We start from the raw sequence: 21,974 nt of genomic DNA, 5'->3' as shown, positions 1-21,974 counted from the left end.
AAAGCAACAGAATTCACATTCTTCTTGAGTGCATATGGAACATTCTCCAGAACAGATCATATACAGGGTGACAAATCAAGTCTCAACCAGTACCAAAATTTGGGATTATTATCTACAATATTTTCAGACCACATGCTTTGAAACTTGAACACAATCATAAGAGGAAATTTGGAAGGAACTCAAACACTTGGAGGTTAAAGAGCATCCTACCAAAGAATGAATTGGTCAACCAGGAAATTACAGAAGAATTTAAACAATTCACTGAAACAAATGAAAATGAAAACACAACTGTTCAAAACCTTTGCTTCTAAGCAAAGGCCGTTCTAAGGAGGAAGTACATAGCAACACAAGCCTTTCTCAAAAAATTAGAAAAGTCTCAAATATACAAGCTAAACTTACACCTAGAGGAGCTGGAGAAAGAACAGCAAATAAAGGCTAAACCAAGCAGGAGTAGAGACATAATGAAGATTAGAGCAGAAATCAATGAAATAGAAACCAGAACAGTAGAACAGATCAATGAAACTAGAACTTAGTTCTTTGAAAGAATTAGTAAGATTGATAAATCCCTAGTCAGACTTATCAAAAAGAAAAGAGAAAGGACCCAAAACAATAAAATCATGAATGAAAGAGGAAAGATAACAACCAATACCAAGGAAATACAAACAATTATAAGATATTATGAGCAACTATATGCCAACAAATTAGGCAATCTGGAAGAAATGGATGCATTCCTGAGAACTTAGAAACCACCAAACTGACACAGGAAGAAATATAAAACTTGAAAAGACCCATAATCAACAAGGAAATTGAAGCAGTAATCAAAAATCTCCCAACAAACAAGAGTCCAGGGGCAGATGGCTTCCCAGGGGATTTCTAGTAAACTTAAAAAATACCTATTCTTCTGAAGCTGTCTCAAAACATAAAAAGGGAAGGAAAACTTCCAAACTCATTCTATAAGGCCAGCATTATCTTGATCCTAAAACCAAACAAAGACCCAACCAAAATGAAGAATTCCAGACCACTATCCCTGATGAACATGGATAGCAAAATTCTCACCAAAATATTAGCCAATAGGATCTAACATTACATTACAAGAATTGATCACCATGACCACGTGTGACTTATTCCTGGGCTGCAAGGGTGGTTCAACATTCATAAATTGATCAGTATGATACATGACATTATTAAAAGAAAAAACAAGAACTATATGATCCTCTCAATAAATGCACAAAAATCATTTCACAAAATGCAGCATCCTTTCTTGATTAAAATTCTCCACAGTATAGGGATAGAGGGAACATACCTCAGTATCATAAAAGCCATCTATGAAAAACTCACAGCAAATATTATCAATGGGAAGAAAAAATGAGAGCTTTTCCCCTAAGGTAAGGAACATGACAGGGATGTCCACTCTCACCACTGTTCTTCAACATGGTACTCGAAGTCCTAGCTTCAGCAATCACACCAAAAAAAAAAAAAAAAAAAAAAAAAAAAGACATAAAAGACATTCAAATTGGCAAAGAAGAAGTCAAAGTCCCACTCTTTGCAGACGATATGATACTTTATGTGGAAACCCAAAAGATTCTACCCCAAAACTGTAGAACTCATACAAAAATTCAGCAACCTGGCATGATACAAGTCACTACACAGAAATCAGTTGCATTTCTATACACTAATAGTATGGCTGAATATCTGTTTCCAGCAGTTCTAATCACATTGTTCTAGAGATTTTGGCCAGTGCAATAAAGCAAGAAAAAGAAGAAAGAAGACAGAGGCATATGGATTGGAGAAAGAAATAAAACTGTCTATTCACAGACAAGAGGGCTATCTATATAGAAAATCCCAAAGTAGCTACAAAAAAAGCTACTTGGATAAGTATTTAGCAAGGTTCCAAGATAGTAGCCTACATATACAGCAACTAAGTGTATATATTATCAATGAATATCAGAAATTTAAATTACACAACACAATACCACTTACAATATCATGAAGCATATGAAATTGTAATAAGTATGAAAAATATGTGTAGTAATTGCAGTTTGGAAAGTACAAAATATTTCTGACAGAAATTAACAAAGACTCAAGTAAATGGAACAATATCATGTTCAAGGGTAAGAATATTCAATATTATTATGTCAGTTCTCTCTGTGTTGTTCAAACTTTCTCCAGAGTTTTGTTACAGGAATTGACAAACACATTCTGAAACTTACACTGAATGAAATAAGAACCACCATTTTATTTCAAGACTTAATAGAAAGGTAGTGTAATCAAAATAGTGTGGTATTGGTATAAACACAGAAATAGAGAAGAACAGAAAAAAATGCAGTTCAGAAATAATCCCACACTTATCTGAATAATCAATATAATAGATTCTATTTTTTAGAGTTTCACAGCAAAAGTTCAGGCTCATAGCAACACTAAATGGAAAATACAGAGGGGCACGTGGGTGCCTCAGTGGGTTAAGCCTCTGCCTTCAGCTCAGGTCATGGTCTCAGGGTCCTGGGATTGAGCCCCACATCAGGCTCTCTGCTCAGCAGGGAGCCTGCTCCCTGCCCCCACTCTCTGTCTGCTTCTCTGCTTGACTGTGATCTCTGTCTCAAATAAATAAATAAAATCTTAAAAAAGAAAATACAGAGAGATCTCATATACCCCTTGCAGTCACACACATAGTCTCCTCCACTATCAGAATGCATAAGTGTACTACATTTATTACATTCAGTGAACCCACACAAAAGTTTATAGTTTACATTAGGGTTCAGACTTGGTGTTGTACATCCTTAAAGTTTTGACAAATGCCTAATGACAGACCTCTATCATTATGGTATCATACACAGTAGTTTCACTGCCATGACACAGCATTTTTATCATGTTTTGCCTCTTCATCCCTCCCCAGTAGCTGCTGGCAACCACTGATGCTTTGGCTGTCTTCAGAGTGTTGCTGTTTCCAGAATGTCCTATAGTTGAAATCTTAAATGTAGCCTTTTCAGATTCACTTCTTTCACTTAGTAATACGCATTTAAGATTCCCCTATTTGTTTGACATGGCTTCACATCAATTTTGAGGAGAGTGAATAATGTTCCATTTTCTGCATGTACCATAGTTTATTTACCCATTCACCTACTGGAGGACATATTGATTGTACCCAAGTTTGGGCGATTGTTAATAAAGCTTCTGTAAACATCTGTGTACAGGTTTGTGCACAAACTTATCTTTCTAATTCTTAGGGTAAAGACCAAGGTGCTCAGCTGCTGGACTGTATGATACAAGTATGTTTACTTTGAAAGAAACTGCCAAACTGTTTTCCAAAATGTCTATATGAGTTTGTATCCCTGTTAGAATGAGTCAGAGTTCCTGTTGCTGCATATCCCGGCCAGCATTTGGTGCTGTCAGTGTTCCAGATTTGGGCTACTCTGATACCTGTGCAGTAATATCTTATTGTTATTTTAATTTGAAATTCTTTAACAACATACCATGTCAGGCATATTTTCGTATGCTTATATTTGCAATCTGTGTATCTTCTTCGGGGGGGGGGGGGTTGTCTGTTCAGATTTTTGTCCATTTAGTCAAGTTATATTTCTTAGTGTGATTTTTAAGAGTTCTGTATATATTTTGAATAGTATCAAATAGGATTTTTGCAAATATTCTCTCAGTCTGTAGGTTGTTTTCATTCTCTTGACAGTGTCACTCACAGAGCACAAGTTTTTAATTTTAATAAAATCCAGCTTATGAATTCTTTGATGAATTGTGCCTTTAGTGTTGTATCTAAAAAGTCACCGGCATACCAATGTCATCTAGTTTTTCTCCTATGTTATCTTCCAGGAGTTTTACGGTTTTGCATATAACATTTAAATCTATTATGTATTCTGAGATAATCTATGAGAGAATGCAATGTCTGTGTCTAGAATCATTTTTTTCATGTGGGTATCCAATTGTTCTAGCACAATTTGTTGAAAAGAATATCTTTGATCTAGTATTGCTTTTTCTCCTTTATCAAAGATAAATTAGATCTATTTCTGTGCCCTCTGCACTATACCACCAATTTGTCTCTCCTTTCCTCAATAACACACTATCTTGAGTATAATACTTTTATAATAAGACTTGAAGCTGGGTAGTATCAGTCCTCCAACTTTATCCTCCTTCAAGACTTGAGTTGGCCATTTTAGGTCTTATCTCTCCATATAAACTTTAGAATCATTTTGCCAATATTCACAAAATAACTTGCTGGGATTCTGACTGAAATTACATTGAATCTCTTAAGTCAGGAAGAACTGGTATCTTCACAATATTGAGTGTTCCTATCCATAAACAAGAAATCTCTCTCCATTTTTTAAAATTATTTGATCTTGTTCATTAGAGGGTTGTAGTTCTCCTCATATAGATTGTGCACATATTTTGTCAGATTTATACTTAAGTATTTCATTTTAGGAGGTGCTAATGTAACTGGTACTTTTAGTTTCAAATTCCAATTGTTCATTGCTGGTATACAAGAAAGAGATTAACTTTTGTATATTAACCTTGTATCTATCCTTCAATGTTGCTAAATCGCTTGTTAATTCTGGGGGTGTGGTCAGTTTTTGAATTTTCTATGTAGAAAATCATGACATCTGTGAAGAGATGGTTTTATTTCTTCCTTCCCACTCAGTATATCTTTATTTCCTTTTCTTATCTTATTGCATTAGGTAGGGCCTCCAATATGTTGAAAAGGAGTAGTGAGAGGACATCTTTACCATCTTCCTGATATTAATGGGGAATCTCCTAGTTTCTCACCACGACCATGTGAGCTGTAGGTTTGTTGTGCAAATTCATTATAAAGTTAAGGTAGTTCCCCTCTATTTCTAATTTGCCAGGAGTTTTTGCCATGAATCACTGCTGGATGTTTTCAAATGTTTTGTCTGTGTCTATTGATATGATCATGTGATACTCCTTCTTTAGCCTGTTGATGTGATGGATTACATTAATTGACTTTTGGATACTGAACAAGGCTTGCATATATCAAATGAATTTCATTTGGTCCTGGTGTATAATTTTTTTAGATGTTGTAGGATTTGACTGGGTAATACTTTGCTGAGACTTTTGCCTATATTCATAATATTGACCTATAGTTTTCACTTCATGTAATGTTTTTGTCTGGCTTTAGTGCCAGGGTAATTCTGCCCTCACAAAATGTGTAAAAAAGTATTCCTTCTGCCTCTATCTTCTAAAATCAATGGGAGAGTATTGGTATAATTTCATCCCTCAATGTTTGGTAGAATCCATGAGTGAACCTATCTAAGCCTGGTGCTTTTTGTTTTGAAAATTTGTTAATTATTGATTCAATTTCTTTAATATAGGCAAGCCCAATCAGATAGGACTTTCTTCTTGTTTGAGTTTTTCACAGATTATGTCTTTCTAGAAACTGGTCCATTTCATCCAAGTTATCAAAGTTGTGGGTATAGAGTTATTCATAATACTCCTTTACTATCCTTTTAAAGTTTTTTTTTTTTAAGATTTTATTTATTTGAGAGAGAAAGAGTACAAGCAGGGGAGCAGGAGAGGGAGAGAGAGAAGCAGACTCCCCACTGAGCAGAGAGCCCGATGTGTGGCTCAATCCCAGAACCCTGGAATCATGACGACAGCCAAAGGCAGACACTCAACCAACTCAGCCACCAAACACCCCTACTATCCTTTTAATGTCCATGGAATCTGTACTAATATTTCCTCATCACTTTCTGTAATTAGTAATTTACATCACTGTTCTTTTTTTCTTAGTTGGCCTGGCTACAGGTTTATTGATTTTATTGATCTTTTTCAAAAACCACTCCTTTGTTCTGTAGATTTTCTCTATCAGTTTGTTTTTCAATGTCATTGATTTGTGTTCTCATTTTTATTATTTATTTTCTTTTGTTTACTTCAAAATTAATTTGCTTTTCTTTTTCTAGTTTTCTACGATGGATGTTTAGATTACTCATTTCACATCTTTCTTCTTTTTTAACATATGCATTCCACGTTGTATTTTCCTTCCAAGCATTGCTTTTGCTGAATCCTACTTCTTTTGATAAGTTGTATTTTCATTTTCATTTAGTTCAAAATATGGTTTAAATGTTTCTTGAGACTTCTTCTTTCACCTGTGTGTTACTTAAAAATGTGTTGTTTAATCTCCATATATTTGGGGATTTTTCATTCCATTGTGTTTTGAGAGCAGACACTGTATGCCTTTTATTCTTTTAAATGTGTTTATATGTTTATATGTTTTATGGCCCAGAATGAGGGCTCTCTTAGTGAATGTTCCATGTGAGTTTGAGGAGAATGTGCACTTTGCTGTTGTTCTACATGTGTCAATATATTCAGCTGGTTAATAAGGCTATAGAGTCCAACCACATACCTACCGAGTTTCCGCCTGCTGAATCTGTCCATTCTGACAGGGAGGTGTTAAAGTCTCCAACTATAATAGTGGATTCATCTTTTTCTCCTTGCAATTTTATTAGTTTCCCCTTCACATACTTTGATGCTCTGTTGTTAGGTGCATACACCTGTGTCCTCTTGGAAAATTAATCCTTTTAATACTGTGCAATGCTATTCTTTATCTCTGAAAGTCTGTTTTATTGGTCTGAAGTCTGAAATTAGTATAGCTATTCTTGCTTTCTTTTGATTAGTTTTAGCACGGTATATACTTCTCCAGTCATTTACTTTTAAGACATAAGTGTCTGCATATCTAAAGGGGGTTTCCTGTGGACAATATATAGTGGGGTCCTGTTCTTTGACCCTCCCTGACAATCGCTACCTTTCACTTGGGAGTGCCTGCACCACTGATATGCACAGTCATATTGATACAGTTCGATTAATACCAGCTCTATTCGTTACTATTTATTCATTGCTCTTGTTCTTTGTTCCTATTTTTGTCTCCCACTCTTCCTGCCTTTTGAAGTTTTAATTGATTTTACATGATTTCATTTTCTCTCCTTTATTAAGACATCACTTATAGTTTTTTAAAAAAACGTTTTAATGGCTACCCTGGAGTATGTAATATACGTTTCTAGTTAAGTCAAGTCCACTTTCAAATAAAACTCAATCACTTTATGGAAAGTGCAAGTATCTCACAATAACGATATACTTGTATTTTTGAATACATGGTTGCAATAAGGATAGAAAAATGAAAGTGTTTACTTATTTCCTTCTCTGGTAATCCTCCCTTCTTTATGTAGTCATGAGTCTCAGATCAACATTCTCCATTCCCTGCAGAACTTCTTTTAATGTTTCTTGCAAGGCAGGTCTACTGGCAACAAATCTCCTTCAACAAATCACTTCTGAAGGACAATTTTGGGGGTTACAGAATTATAGGTTGGTGGAGTTTTGTTCTCTCCACCCTTCTAACTATTTCACTCTCCTCTTGTCTCACTTCAATAGTTTCCTGTCACAGTCAGCTCACGTTGCCATAACAAAATACAGTCTGTGTATCACTAAACAGTTATCTTAAACAACATCAATCTATTTCTCACAGTTCTAAAGTCTGGAGGTCAGAGATTATGGTGCTGGCCCAGTTGCTCTCTTCCTGGTTTGCAAATGGTCACGTGCTCTGTCTTTACACAGCAGTGACAGAACGAGATCTGGCATCTCTCTCTTCTTACAAGGGCGCTAATCCCATCATGAGGGCACCACCCTCGTGACCTCATCTAAACATAATTATCTCCAAAAAGCCCATCTCCAAATACCAGTCCACTGGGGATCAGGGTTTCAACTTATGAATTTGGGGAAACAATTCTGTTCATAGCCGTTCCTGAGAGAAGTCAGATAAAATCCTGACCTTTGCTCTCCAAAGGTAAGGTAAGGATATTTATTTCCTCTGTTTTCTTTCAAGATGTTTTCTTTAGCTTTGATTTTTAGCATTTTGAATGATAGGCACTTGTTTAGTTTTTGTTTTTGTTGTTAGGGGTTTTTTGAATTTATCCTGTTTGGGGTTTTTTTGAGCTTCCTGAATCTGTGGTTTGGGGTCCAATATTAATTTGGGGAAGATCTCAGTCATTAGGGCTTCAAGTATTTTTTCTGCTCCTTTTTCTCCTCTCCTTCTGACATCTTCATTACACATATGTTACACTTTTTGCAGTTGTCCCACAGTCCTTGGATATTTTGTTTCTTCAGTCTTTTCTCATGCCAAAATGAATTAGAAGTTTTTATAGACATCACCTTAAGCTCAAGGATTCTTCGGCGGTGTTCAAAGGCATCCTTCGTTTCTGTTACAGTGTTTTTGTTTTCGTTTTTTAATTGCTAGCATTTCCTTTTTGGTCTTCCTTAAAATTTTCATCTTTCTGCTTACATGGCCCATCTGCGCTTACAGCCTGTCTACTTCATTCATTAGAGTCATTAGCATATTAATCATAACTGTTTCAAATTCCCAATATGATAATTCCATCATCCCTGCCATATCTAAATCTGATTCTAATGCTTGCTCTATCCTTCCAAACTGTATTTTACGCCTTGTAGTATGCCACATCGTTTTTTACACACTGGGCGAAAAGACCTGGGGTAAACCAGCCTTTACTGATGGGGTGGCAAGGCATACGGGGAGTATTCCACGGTCCTGTGATCAGTTCTGAGTCTTTCAGGGACCCTGTGTCTGGACTGTGAACTCTGTAAGTGCTTCTGAGTCCCGTCCACATTTCAGGTGGGACAGAAAGGCCAGAATGGGTTGGATTGGAGTTGGTGTTTCCTTTTGCCCACATGGAAGGCTAGAGCCAACTGGAGTTTGGGATTTCCCTTATTCCAAGTCATTTAGGCTCTGACAAAAATCCCCGTAGTTCAGGCTGTGGTGAAATCTTGAGGGCAGGCCTTGTTAAGAAGACTAACGCTTTAATGTATTTCAAAATGGCTACTCTTCCCTTCCACCTGCTGAACGCAGGCAGGGATTTTTCTCTGATATTCACAGGGAACCTGTTTAAGGGCCTGGAGGTAAAATGCACAGAGGTGTGGGCTGTCCCTGATGACTGGGTCCCCTGGAGGTCTGAACTCCCAGACTTGCCCACACTGAGTCTCCAGCAACACCTAGCTGGCAGTTCAGGTTTTCCTGCCCTGGGACTTGTTCCCACAGAGGTTTCTGCTCCTGGGTTCCTGCTCCAGTGAGACGTGATTCCCCGTATCGACCTGTCTCTCTCTCTGACTTTGGAAGGAGCCAGCTGCTTGCTTCTTGCCTTCTCTGGTGGATTTAAAAAAAGAGCTGTTGATTTTTTAGTTTGTTCAGCTCTTTACTTATTGTAGGATGGAGATACAACTTCCAGACTCCTTACATGCTGGACCAGAACCTGGAAGCTGGTACTTGTTTCCAAGGCTTCCAAGGCAATTCAGTGGGGAGAAGTTAGTCTTTCCAGCAGTTGTGCTAGTGAATCTCAATCTTTACTTCATCTCATACATAAAAATCAACTCAAACTGGATCACAGATCTAAACATTAGAGCTACAACTACCTAACTTCGAGGAAAAAATATTTGTGACCTCGTGTTAGGTAAATATTTTTAGATAAGATGTAAAAAGCACAGACCATAAAGTAAATAATTGACAAACTGGATTTCCTTATAATTAAACACTTGTGCTCTTTGAAAAATGCTGTTAATGAAAAAAAAATATATTGCAATATATATTTGTTAAAGGACTTCAGAACATGTAAAAAAAAATTTTATACCTCAATAAAAACATGTAGTGCAATTTTTTAATGAGAAAAAAAGACTTCAACGTAGTTTTCACCAATGAAGATGCACTAAGTAGCAAGCAAGCATACGAAGCCTACTCAACAGCATTCATTATTAGAGAAATGCAAATTATAACTACAATTAGACACCAGTTCATAATAGGAGTACTATTTTTAAAAACTAGTGAAACATTAAGTGCCAGGAAGACTCTGGAACACTTTGAAATCTGAAAGATTATGAGGGGATCTAAAATGGTACACACTTTGGAAAACAGTTTGGCAATTTCTTAAAAAGTTAAATATTAACAAACCATGTGACCCATCAATACCACTCCTAGGTCTTTACTATGTATAAATAAAAGCACATATCCACACTAACAACTACACACAAATGTTTATAGAAAATGTGGTATATATGCAGGGTGGACTATTATTCAGCCATAGAAAGAGTGAAATCTTGCCATTTGCAATGACATGGAGGGAGCTCGTAGTTTAATGCTAAGGGAAATAAGAGAGACATATGATTTCACTCATGTGTGGAATTTAAGAAGCAAAACAAATAAGCAAAAGGAATAAAAGAGAGAGAGAGAGATAAACCAAGAAACAGACTCCTAACTATAGAGAACATACTAATGGTTACCAGAGGGCAGGGACGCCCCCCCCCACCCCGCAGGGCGATGAGTGAAACAGGTGATGGGGATTAAAGAGGGCACCTGTCATGATGAGTGCCAGGTGTTGTATGGACGTGTTAAATCACTATATCGTGCACCTGGAACAGATGGAATGGTGTATGTTAACCCGCATTAAACTAAAAACTAAAACAAAACCTTCAAAAATACTTGCATCATTAAAAAAATTAAAAATTTAAAACTTAAAATGGATGAAAAATAAATATGTACACAAACAATGAAACACAACAGAGTACATACCATACAAACAGCCCTGCAAGTAAGTGCCTGCAACCCCGAAATTTTATAGGCAGCTGTTTTACCAAAATGAACAGAAAGAGGTCCTCAGAAGGGCAAGGACTCAGAAAATAACTACTCCAGTACTGTTCCTGAATAAAATACCTTGCGTCCTGTGACAACATAAAGAAATGCATTCAGAAGAAAGAACATGCGATTTGCCGTGTAATTGTTGTTCTGCACAATAAGATAAACATGGCGACAGGGTCACCACCAACACCTGAATTACCTTTGTGTATTAGAAGACAGACTCTTCCTCTTTCTCCCCCTTTCTTTATATGAAAGAAAGTATCTATATGGAATGGACGGAAGGAGTGAGGGAGAAAATTATCCTGTGGACAATCACAGACAGAGTCCATGGGAATGCCCAGGGAGATAATCATATCACACTCCTTCCTTTGCACAACGGGGAACAGACAATTATCTTCCTGCCACCCACAACCATATGTTTAATAAGATTTTAAGTTACTCGTTTTAAGAAGTTAGCAAAGGAGTGTCACTGGATAGCTATTAAGAAGCCTTTGGAACATGCTTTATTTTTATTTGCTTTTGTATGTTTAAGTTTTATTTTATCAAAGAGGTATCTGTTGTTTAAAACAGCAAAGGTAGGATGTCTATCAATTCAAGAAACATGTGTAGTATTAATTAACGTTTTTCCAGAACAGAGATGCCCCGGACATTCTGTGTGTTACTGTCTTCAGACGTTATAGAAACTCTACAGTTTTATGACACTGAAAATGAGCAAGAGGGTCCCCAGCCTACAGCACCTCATGGCCCAAAGGCCTGCTTCCTGCGGGCAATGCTTTCCAGCTGTTGCTTCTGCACCTATGACCCTATTTCCAAATAACTCGCTTGTTGTATTATTTCTTGACTTTTTCCAATTTTAGATATTATTTACCAACTTTCCAGTGTGGAGGACAAGGTTAAGATGGTCCCAACACAACACTCACTCACACACCCACACAGTGGCACACACAAACACACAACCAAACGGACACCCTCCCCTATTTTTCCATTCTCCATGTAACCATTATTCAGGGCACCATAAACGCAAACTGCTGTCCACAGCTGAGAATCGTTACCTTTCTCTTCGGACACAGCTTTTGTGTTTTCCTAAAGTTAACGCTCATCTTGGTTTTCATCTTCTCGGGCCCCCCGGCCGCCAGCCTAGCTTCAGCTCTCTCCATCTGGATAAATCGACGGGCCATCTGTTTTCTAGATCTTAAAATCTTGTTGCTATCATCTCCGCTCCTGTTCTCTGTCCACGAGGCATCAGGCAATTCTCTCTCCCGTCTTTTGAGCGATATTCAAGAAGATGGAGAAGGCGACACACAGGTCCTCCTGACCACCGCGCTCAGCAGGGGCTCCGGCAGGGCCGGTCATGATGCCGGGAGACAACCCGGGGGTTCGGTGCTCCCCCACAAGGCACATGCTCCGGGTGTCGTCAAATACCACCCAGGCCCCACCCCGCAGGCCCCGCTCTCCTGATGCGCTCAGATCCCGTGTCTTTCATGGCTAGAGGAACACTTGCGTTCGCTTAAACCGCCAGCGGGCGTAATGGATGGGAGGAGACGGGAGAAGGCCCTCGCGCCTCCCACCTACCTTCACGGCGCCGAAGCAGAAGGCGTGGAGCAGGCCCGCCGCCGCCGCACTCCGGGCCACACCGTAAACAGCCGAGGTCAGGCCTGAAACGGCTGCAACACAAACACACACAGGCTCACAACCGAACACGGAAGATAGGGCCAAGACGAGGTTGTAGCTTCCGACTGCAAAATGCCCGCCACGGGAGCCAAGAAAACCTCTGCGGGGTCAGTCGAAAGTAACCGACGACTTCGTGCAAAAGGAGAGAGAGACACTAACCGTTTACCTAAAAATTGCGCAGAAAAACACTGGAAAGGAATTCCTGGCAACATTCTTAGAAGACGTGTGAACACGTCCAGCCTGAGGAAGGGAGGCCCCCCGGCTTACAGCGGGGCGCCGCGGCCAAAATAAGCAGCACAGATGAAGGCTCCCGCCGAAGAAAGGGCGGACACGGCTCCGTCTAACAAACGGGCAGTGCTCGTGTGCGTCCGTGCGTGTGTGTGCAACCGTGGGTCTGTGTGCGTCCGTGCGTGCGTGTGTCTGTGTGCACCCGTGCGTGTGTGTGCGTGTATGTGCGTCCGTGCGTCTGTGTGCGACCATGCGTCTGTGTGCGTCCAGGCATGTGTGCGTCCGGGCGTCTCTGTACGTCCGTGCGTGCATGTGCGTCTGTGTGCGTCCATGCGTCTCTGTACGTCCGTGCGTGCATGTGCGTCTGTGTGCGTCCGGGCGTCTGTGTGCGTCCATGCGTCTCTGTACGTCCGTGCGTGCATGTGCGTCTGTGTGCGTCCGGGCGTCTGTGTGCGTCCAGGCATCTGTGCGTCCGGGCGTCTGTGTGTGTCCGTGAGTCTGTGTGCACCTGTGCGTGTGTGTGCGTGTATGTGCGTCCGTGCGTCTGTGTACGTCCGTGCGTGTGTGCGACTATGTGCGTCAGTGCATGCGTATGCATCTTTGTGCGTGTTAGCGCACATGAGTACATCTCTGTGTGTGCATGTGTGCGTCCGTGTGCGTCTGTGCCTGTATGTGCGTCTATGCACGTATGTTAACGAATGTAAGTGCATCTGTGTGTGCATGTGTGCGTCTGTGTACATCCGTGCATGTGTGTGCATCTGTGTGTGTCCGTGTGTGCATCCCTATATGTGCACGTGTGTGCATCTGTGTGTGTCCGTTCATGTGTGTGCAGCTGGTGTGTGCATCCATGCATGTGCATTAGCACACGTGAGTGCATCTCTGTATGTGCACGTGTGTGTCTGTGCATGTGTGTGTATGTGCATCCATGCGTGTGTCTTAACGAACGTGAGTGCATCCCTTTGTGTGCATCCAGGCATGGGTGTGCATCTGCGTGTGTGTCCATGTGCGTGTTAGCACACATGAGTGCATTTCTGCACATGTGTGCATCTGTGTGTTTGCGCATCTGTGCACACGTGCATGCATGTGCATGTGTGTGTGTGTGTGTGTGTGTGTAATGAGGGGGGAACAGTACTGGCTCACCAGCTGTGCTGTCGCTTCATGTACGATTTCACTTCATTCTTAGAGGGAGGGACTCTAGGCAAGCCGTGTGTGTATTTCCATTTAGAGAAGAGTAAACTTTACAGTCAAGCAACCAGCACAAAGTCTCCAGCTAAGGGCTAAGCGAGGTTTTAGCCACTGCCGGCTGAATCTAGAGTGGTGTGTCAAGGAAAGGTCACCCGGGTGGGAGACACGGGTCCCCTGTCTGTCCAGGTGCACACAAGAAGTAGCTCAGTGTTAAGGACAAAGAAAACTGAGCTGGGGGCAGCTTGGTGACTCATTTGTTAGACAGCTGCCTTCACTCAGGTCATGAAACCAGCGTCCTAGGATCGAGCCCTGTGTTGGGCTCCTTGCTCCACAGGAAGCCCGCTTCTCCCTCTTGCACTCCCCCTGCTTGTGACTCTCTCACTGTCTCTGTCTGTCAATTAAATATATAAAATCTTAAAAGAAAAGAAAGAACACCAAGCTGTCTGGACTCCATTCCATGCAGCCCTTATCAGAACTTTAGACTCTTTTACAGGAAGACTGGGATGTAGATGACTTACCAGAACCTCCGAAAAACAGCATGTCAATTTGTTCCAAAAGATAAATGCAGAAAGTGTTGATCTGCGGGAAGAGCCCGAGGAGGGAAATTGCAGGGAAGCAATATAAAAATACTGGAAGTGAACAGACAAAACAGACAGTAAGTGTGCGGCGGGTGGCCCCTGGTCCCCGAGGCAATCCTGCCTGCTCCCCTTCCAGCTCCCAGCCACCCCACCCCTGCCCACATCCTGGAGGCAGTTCTGGACTTCTCACACTCCTAGGAGGAGGGTCTGCGAGCCCAGTGGAAATGTGCTCGTGGAAGTAACACAGGGCTGCGTCCGAGGAAAAGGCCCAGGAAAAGAACACAGGCGAGCGCAACACCTAGCAGAGACCTCAGATGGTGAGGGACACGGTGGACCGTCCGCAGTGTTAAAGAGCGGGCTTGCACCTGGAGGGCGTGAGGGTCAGGGGACGAAACTGGGAAACTCCAGGAACAGGTAAAGCTAACGGCAGTAGGTAGGCAGCTCTCTCCCTGCATGGGGGTAGGAGGTGTCAACTTGGAGCTGGGAGCTCCTCATTTGGGGCTTGTCCCCAGGAGCATTTGAGGTCTTGAGACCTGAACGCCACATGAAATTCAAGGTCAGTGGGAACTCCAAGTTCGCAGAGGAACAGGGGAGGGTGGTGATGAGGAAACCACACACGGTGACAGTGGGACAGTGACAGGCCTGACCTCCTGGGGACTGGAGCATCTGGGACATGAAGGCGACCCTGCCTGACCAGAGGAAGAGGGTGCCCCCACCCAGAATCGGAACAGTGCATCTGGGCAAGACATCCACATGCCAGGATTCCATGTTTCACAGAGATCATTCATTGGAGGAAATCGAACATGCTAGAGCCGCATTTTACAGTTCTGTCCCTGTCATCCCCTCTTCCACACGTCTGTGCAACTTGGGTCTCATAGAACACAGAAACTGCCATTCCCTCTGCTGTGACACATCTGTCTTCTGTCTCAGTTTATTGAGGAGAATGTCAGTGAAGTTTGATCCTGGTAAGCCCCAATAAAACTAAGGAAATTTGATTTGAAAACCCATATGCCTGAACTTTGGAACATAGACCACAGTTGACAGCGGGAGTGGGGATGGTGGGGGGCGGGGGGCTTCGCCAACTTCTGAAAATCAGAAATGCAAATTTTCCATCGTGAAACCGTACAAACGAGAGTCCTCGCATGTCATGTGCCCTTGCTAACAGTGGCTTGAAAGTATGGGACAAATCCTTCTATAATACCAAGAGAATATTCCAACGTTCTTGGGTTTGAAGCCATATTTTGATACACGTGGTGATTATGCTGTAATGTTTTCTGTGGCAAGATTTCAATGATATTGCAATAATCCAGAGCATCTTGTGAGGAATCCACTTCTCAATCAAAGTAGGGAATAGGATACAAATACTGATCTGCTGGTGGACATCACTCTATAGGACACAATTGTTTGTTTGTTTTCAGGTTTTGTGAATGGAACTCAGAGATATGGGAAAGATAGAAGAAAAAGAAATTTGGGGTGTCTGGGTGGCTCAGTGGGGTTGGGCAGCTGACTCTTGGTTTTGGCTCAGGTCATGATCTCAGGATCCTGGGATGGAGCCCCACACAGGGCTCTGCCCTCAGTGGGGAGTCTGCTTTGGGTTTCTCTCTCTCTTTCTCTCCCTCTGCCCCTACCCACCCCCTACTCTCTCTGTCTCCCTAAAATAAATAAATACATCTTTTATAAAAGGAAATAAGTTGAAATTTAATTATAGAACATAGGAGCATCAAAATTTTATTCCCATATAATTTCAAGCAAACTGACTCGTACCTCTTCTCTGAACTTTGAGATTCACACCCCGCAAGGAAGATGACAGGCTACACTGTAGTCTGGAGTTCTCTTGTCCAGGGTAGGGGTGGACGGAAGGCATGGTGAGATCGCATTAGTTCACCTCAAGAGCTGTGTGTGTGTGTGTGTGTGTGTGTGTGTGTAAAACTACACCAAGAATGAAGAACTCCAGGGAGAAGTATGGGTGTGAAAGAAAATTTTAAAGCAGCTGAATACTGGAAACTGGTCACCAACGCAGGTGTAAGGAAGCGTTTTCTGTAAGAAACACATTAGGTAATGAAACCTCAACTTGGAAGAGAAAAGGACGAGAGCCAGTGAACTGTGTCTTGAGGGTGATCCGTTGGAGAGATGGCCAGCAGCGGCGGGAAGCCACAGCTGGGCGCACAAAACAGAGGCTCACTGCAGCCACCGAGGAGCCCAGCATCGAGCTCCTCTCCAGGATGTTTTTGAGCAGAAGATCTGTGGGCTTTAAAATCCAAGCCAGGGAGGTGGAAGGAGAGAGCAAGGCGGAGGCAACGTATCTCATCTGTCCTGCTGTAACTCACGTGACTAATAATAATAAAAAAAAGCAACCAAATGTTTCCTGCATTAGTAGGGCAATTAGAAAATCATGCTTGAAGTTGCTGAGGTCATTTTGCCCTTTTTCCAAAAGTAAAAAAAAAAAAAAAAAAAAGGTTCCTGTGGCTGTCAGCAATTTTCCCTGTGAACAAAGATTTTTTTTTTTTCTTAGCATAACACTGAGAGGGTGTATAATTTTCTCTCACGGCTACTCCTCCTTTTCCCTAATGATTACCATAAATGCAGAAATTTCTAGTATGGTTCCATTTCTTTATAAGCAACACTTACAAATAAAAACATTGTAACTTGCTTGTTTCTTTTTTTTAAATGTGAACAATGATATTCATTACTATTCTATCCCATGACTATTGCTGTTGCGGCTTTGGGGCGAAAACAAGCAGAATTAAAATAGCATGGAAATAAAACTGAAGCCTAGGGAGTCGATGGGAATATATACAGTGTGTGTCTCTAGTGTGCCGTATCTCTGTGTTAACCCATTGTCCTGCCTGTGACCTGCACTGAGCCCTGGAACCAGTATTTCTAGAAGGGGGTACATTCCAGTAAGTTGTCCCCAAACCTCCACCTATCTCTAAGGTTGGCATTATTGAAGTTGCCTTGTTGTAGGTTGTCCTAAGTGAGTGAGTTAGGGTTAGGGTTAGGGTCTGAGAAGGACCCATATAGTCCCTTCTATAACGGACAGCCACTCTTCCCGCCTGAGCCCCTTCCAAGTGAGGACCTCATGCTTCAGTAGGCAAGCCCGGGCTACCATCGGACAGCTCTAACCCAAACCATTTTACGGGTCTCTTCTGCAGTGAGCCGTGATGCACCTGCCATGGGTTGGGACTAGTTATTACGGCTGCAACTGCATAGAACCACCACTGTGGGGACATCCGTCTTTTGCCCCATCTCCAGACACGCTGCAGCCCGTTCCTCAGGGCACACTCTAGCACTGCTCCTGCTCCTTTTGAAATACGACACGAAGAACTGAAGACCTCTTGGCTTCCTCATCTGTGGGATAATTAGAAAGCCAACCTCCTCTTGTAGGCTTTCACTAAAGTGATGCTAGTGGGAAGTATTAAAATTGTAGCCCAGAGGTTCCTATCTCTGACTGAGCAAGCTAATGAGGACTGACTCCGCGGTCCCTTCCCCTTCCTCCCGGAAACATTTTGTGCCTTTTGAAGAAAGAGAGAAGTGCCCACAGGAGTATTTTGAATATACAGCAGGGGTCATAGAAGGAAAAATTAGGTAAAAATATTAACCTCAGTGTTTCTGTCTTTCATTCTCCCCGCCCCCCCCCCCATAAAAATCAACAAGCCCTGCCACTGACCCTGTCTTATGTCCCCAAGTTTGGCCCCCAAGTCCCCCACCTCCTGGCGCGTACATCCCGCCTTCTTCCATTGTCCTACTATCTGACGGGGATGCTTGCCTTTGAGATGCTGCTCTCCTCGCATGAAACAGGAACAGAAGCTCTCCATCTTCCTCACGAGCCCAATTCCCACCGGGGTCATCTCCCAGCACTGGTTCACATCTGACCCCATCTGCCCTGAGAGGCGGATGGGGCAGGGTCAGCTCTGGCTGAAAGCAGCAGACGCGAATACTCCCTGCCCCTTTCCTGCTCCCTTCCCCGGCTGCCTCGTCTCTCTCTTGAGGGAGAGGTATTGTGCAGAAAGCAGGAGAGGCACCGGTAACAGAAACAGCAGCAGTAAGGCACAGGTTTAAAGAAATATTTCACATTCCCCAGCACCGGCTGGAAGAGGACCACAGCATGAGAAGCCCATGGCACCCTCGACTACACGACGGAAAACAAGGTCACGCGGGCTGAGTTCCTGCTTTTCTCTTGTCCTTTTTCTTAAATGCTCCAGGTGTCCCTCCAAAATGACACCTGTACACATGACCTCCCCGGGTAATAGGGTCCAGGTCATGGTCAAGTTACAGTGAGGTCATGAGGGTGGGCCCTGATCTAATATGCCTATTGTCCTTCTAAGAAGGGGGAATTTGGACACAGAGCCAGACACACACACACAGAGGGAAGATGATGTGACAGATAAGGGACAAGGCCATTGATGAGCCAAGGAGTGAGGCCAGGGCAAGTCCTTCACTTGCGCCTTCAGAGATCTTAAACTCCCAGCTTCCAGAACCACGAGACAGTAAATCTCTGATGTTCTCAGGCCCCCATGAGGAGTGCTTTGTTATGGCAGCTAGAGGAAACATACACGACTTTTTCAACCCAATACCCTTCTGTTCACTCCTCATTTTTCCTTCTCTCCTTATTAGTCTCTGAACCTAACCCTGGCGGGAGCCACATACACACAGATCCCGTGGCAGTAAGGGACAGAGGGTGCAGAGCCTCCACACAGGAGAATCAATGACTTTGAACTGCCCTTGCTTTCCCTCATCAAGTCAGAAAATCAGGATACACCTCTGTCGCCTTCCTCTCGTTCCCAATGGCTCTAAATCCGTTCCACAATCTTCTCCTGCTCAGTGCAAATTAGTGTGTTTAACACATTCCCTCCACGGGGATTGCTATTGTTCTATTTTCCCATTTTTCTTTGTCCCAGAAGTCATTTAGCTGGCTTGCTCGCTTATTTACTGCTATTTTTACTTGTTACCGTGGACAAGCAGACAAAAATATCTCTTAAGGTAAAGCTTTAATGAGGAAAAGGGAATTCCAGAGAGAAAGACAAGGAAGGCCATATTCCCTGCCTCATCTCCTCCCCTCAGCGGAATTGGTCTGAAGAAAAATAAAATGAGAATACATGTAGCCAGTAGCTGATTTTAGAACAAGGGTTTCTGCTAAAAGTAAGACCTCAGGCTTTTACCAAGTACACTAAGGTCTTACTTTTTGAGCCCTCGTAACATTTTGCCTTCTGATGCCAGGGCAAATCTGCTGTTGCAAATAACTATATGCGTTCAGTGGCATTGGCTTGTTTATAGAAGCAAATTAAAGAAAAAGAGAAATGAAAGACAACCGTGTACAGAAAAACAATTTCTACACAGAATGCATGACACCCTTTTCTTCTTCTTTCTCCAAATCACCTTCAGGAGGTGCTTATCGTGTCCCTACTCACTGTAAGGGCCGAGGTGACCAGTCGGAGAACGACAGTGAATGAGTCTTCCAAACGCTCACCCGTACATTAATTTCCTTACGACTTAAACACACTTGTGTTCATTAGCCCATCCACTCAACAAGCATTTCTTTAGTCCCTGTATTTACCAGACACAACATGGGGTGCCAGGGAGTCGGTGTGAGAAAAAAGAGGCACGGGCTCTGCCTTGTCCTTGCCGAGCAGCGCACAGGCTAGAGAGGGCACAGACATTAGCCAAATAATCACAAGTGAACAGACGACTCCGAGATGGTTTGGTGCTACAGAAATATGGGTTATGGGGGCAGAGAAGATGGGGCCAAGCTTAGAGGAAATGGGCCATCAATTAGCACAGTCAAGGTTGTCCGGGGCACCCAGAACAGGAACACAAGGGATGGGGATGAGACGAGGAGTCACCAAGGTAGTTAGGGCTCCAGGTCAGACCCCCACATCCTTGTGACCTGTTCTGGGTGAAGCTCTGTCAACACTAACCCATGCTCGAGATCCTGGGAAAAGATGGTCAGGAGGTACCCAAGATTGAGTGTGGGCTGCAGAGAAAGGAGGCAACCTTTGGACATGGACATGTGTTTCTTATTTTTAATATTTTATTTATTTATTTGAGAGAGAGACAGTGAGAAAGAGCATGAGAGAAGGTCAGAGGGAGAAGCAGACTCCCCGTGGAGCTGGGAGCCTGATGTAAGACTCGATCCCGGACTCTGGGATCATGACCTGATCAACCAACTGAGCCACCCAGGCGCCCTGGACACGTGTTTCTTGAACACCTTCCAAAATGCTTTCCTGCCCTCTCTGCTGCTAATCCCCAGGCACCCCTGGGTCCTTGCCCTCTGGACTCCAGTACTGCTGTCGGCAAGAAGACAGCAGGAAGGGACGGTCTCCAGCCTGCACAACTGTGCCTGGGCGTCTGTGTCTACTCAGACTCTTACTTTTTCATTGCTTCATCTCAGAAGGGAGTTGGGTCAGTTCATTTATAGGAAGGTAAAAGTTTCCGAAATTCTTTCTCAGGGTGTGTGCGTGTGTGTGTGTGTGTGTGTGTGTGTTCCAACTGACAGAACTTCAAGTAATATATAAAAAATAAAGTGAAAAATATCCGAGAGGGTAGTAAGTAGCAAATATTCTTGGGCAAGAGGCACAGCCTGGGAACCTAATCATGGGATCAGTTCGCCCCCCCATCCCACCCCCCAACTCCATGTTTCCTACTTGAGCTCAGAGATTCTCTAAGCACGGAGCCTGACCCTTCGCTATTATTGAGCTACTCAGCCCCTCCCATGATGTAACAGGAAGAGAGATATAGAGGACACAGACAAAGGTGGGCTGGTGGGGGGCTGCGTGTGGGGGAGTGGCTAGTTTACTGCCACTACAGTAGGAAGAAGAATGGGGGGATAGTGGTTGGGAAGGAGAGTCAGAGGGCAGCATGTCTACCATGGTTGCCACCCATAAAGAACACAAGGATATGCCGTGTCTGGGAGCCCTTCCCAGTCCCACTGCAGAGACTCGGGGAGTTGTCATGGGGGCCAGGGAAAGAATGATGTGGAATCTCTGACTTTGAAAAGCTCCTCTTGAGTAAGATATTCACAGGGGCTTGTGTCTTTGGTGCTTGCCCTTTATCATCTCATTTGGGCAACGTGATCACAGCCAGTCACAGGCTGGCATGCGTGTCAACCTTTGCATGTCATGGCAAGAATTCTCAGAGCACTGGCAGTGATGTCTTCATAGCTGAGGACAGCACTGGGCCAGCCTTTCCACATAATAGTGATAATGACAATGAGAACAGCTAACACCTGGTGCCCGGCCCTGGTCCTCAGGCTTACATGTACTAAATCATTTAAAACTCGTAAGGACCTCAGAGGTGGGTATTATTTTTGTCCCCATATACTGTTGAATTTTTCTCAAGGTCACACAACTAGCAAAGTAGCAGAGCTGGAACTCAAACAGTCAGGCGCTGAACCACGACCCTGGGCAGGTTCCCTTTGCAAACAGAGCACCTGACAAGAAACACTGCCTAGACCTTAGGGAGCGCCTAGAGGACCAGTGATGGGCTGGGTGCCTAGCACATCCGGGACGCTGCCTGGAATAAGAACCATGCACACTCAGGCTTTGCCAGAGTGTTTGTGCCACATGGGTGGGACCGTGACCGCCACCCCAGTGGCAAAACCACCCTGACCCTGGGGAGCCCCCAGTATCCTGCACCAGGCACCACAGCCCCTGGTCTTCTGCTACGAC

At 43.1% G+C, this 21,974-nt stretch overlaps 1 protein-coding gene across 2 annotated transcripts in view; it reads right to left on the bottom strand.

Moving 5' to 3' along the window:
* Positions 1 to 21,974, bottom strand: part of PCNX2 (pecanex 2) — a 289,378-nt gene that overhangs the window by 184,490 nt on the left and 82,914 nt on the right. For both annotated transcript variants that reach the window (XM_059170439.1, XM_059170438.1), the window contains exons 14-15: positions 14,251 to 14,361; positions 12,221 to 12,312 (exon numbers count right to left, since the gene is read on the bottom strand). In XM_059170439.1, the coding sequence (XP_059026422.1) occupies positions 12,221 to 12,312; positions 14,251 to 14,361 (203 nt within the window). The remainder of the gene's footprint in view (positions 1 to 12,220; positions 12,313 to 14,250; positions 14,362 to 21,974) is intronic.

Source organism: Mustela lutreola, chromosome 4 (genome assembly GCF_030435805.1).
Source record: "Mustela lutreola isolate mMusLut2 chromosome 4, mMusLut2.pri, whole genome shotgun sequence".
Taxonomy (NCBI): Eukaryota; Metazoa; Chordata; class Mammalia; order Carnivora; family Mustelidae; genus Mustela; species Mustela lutreola.
Note: the sequence above shows the minus strand (reverse complement) of the source record. Positions and strands in the feature narration are given on the sequence as shown.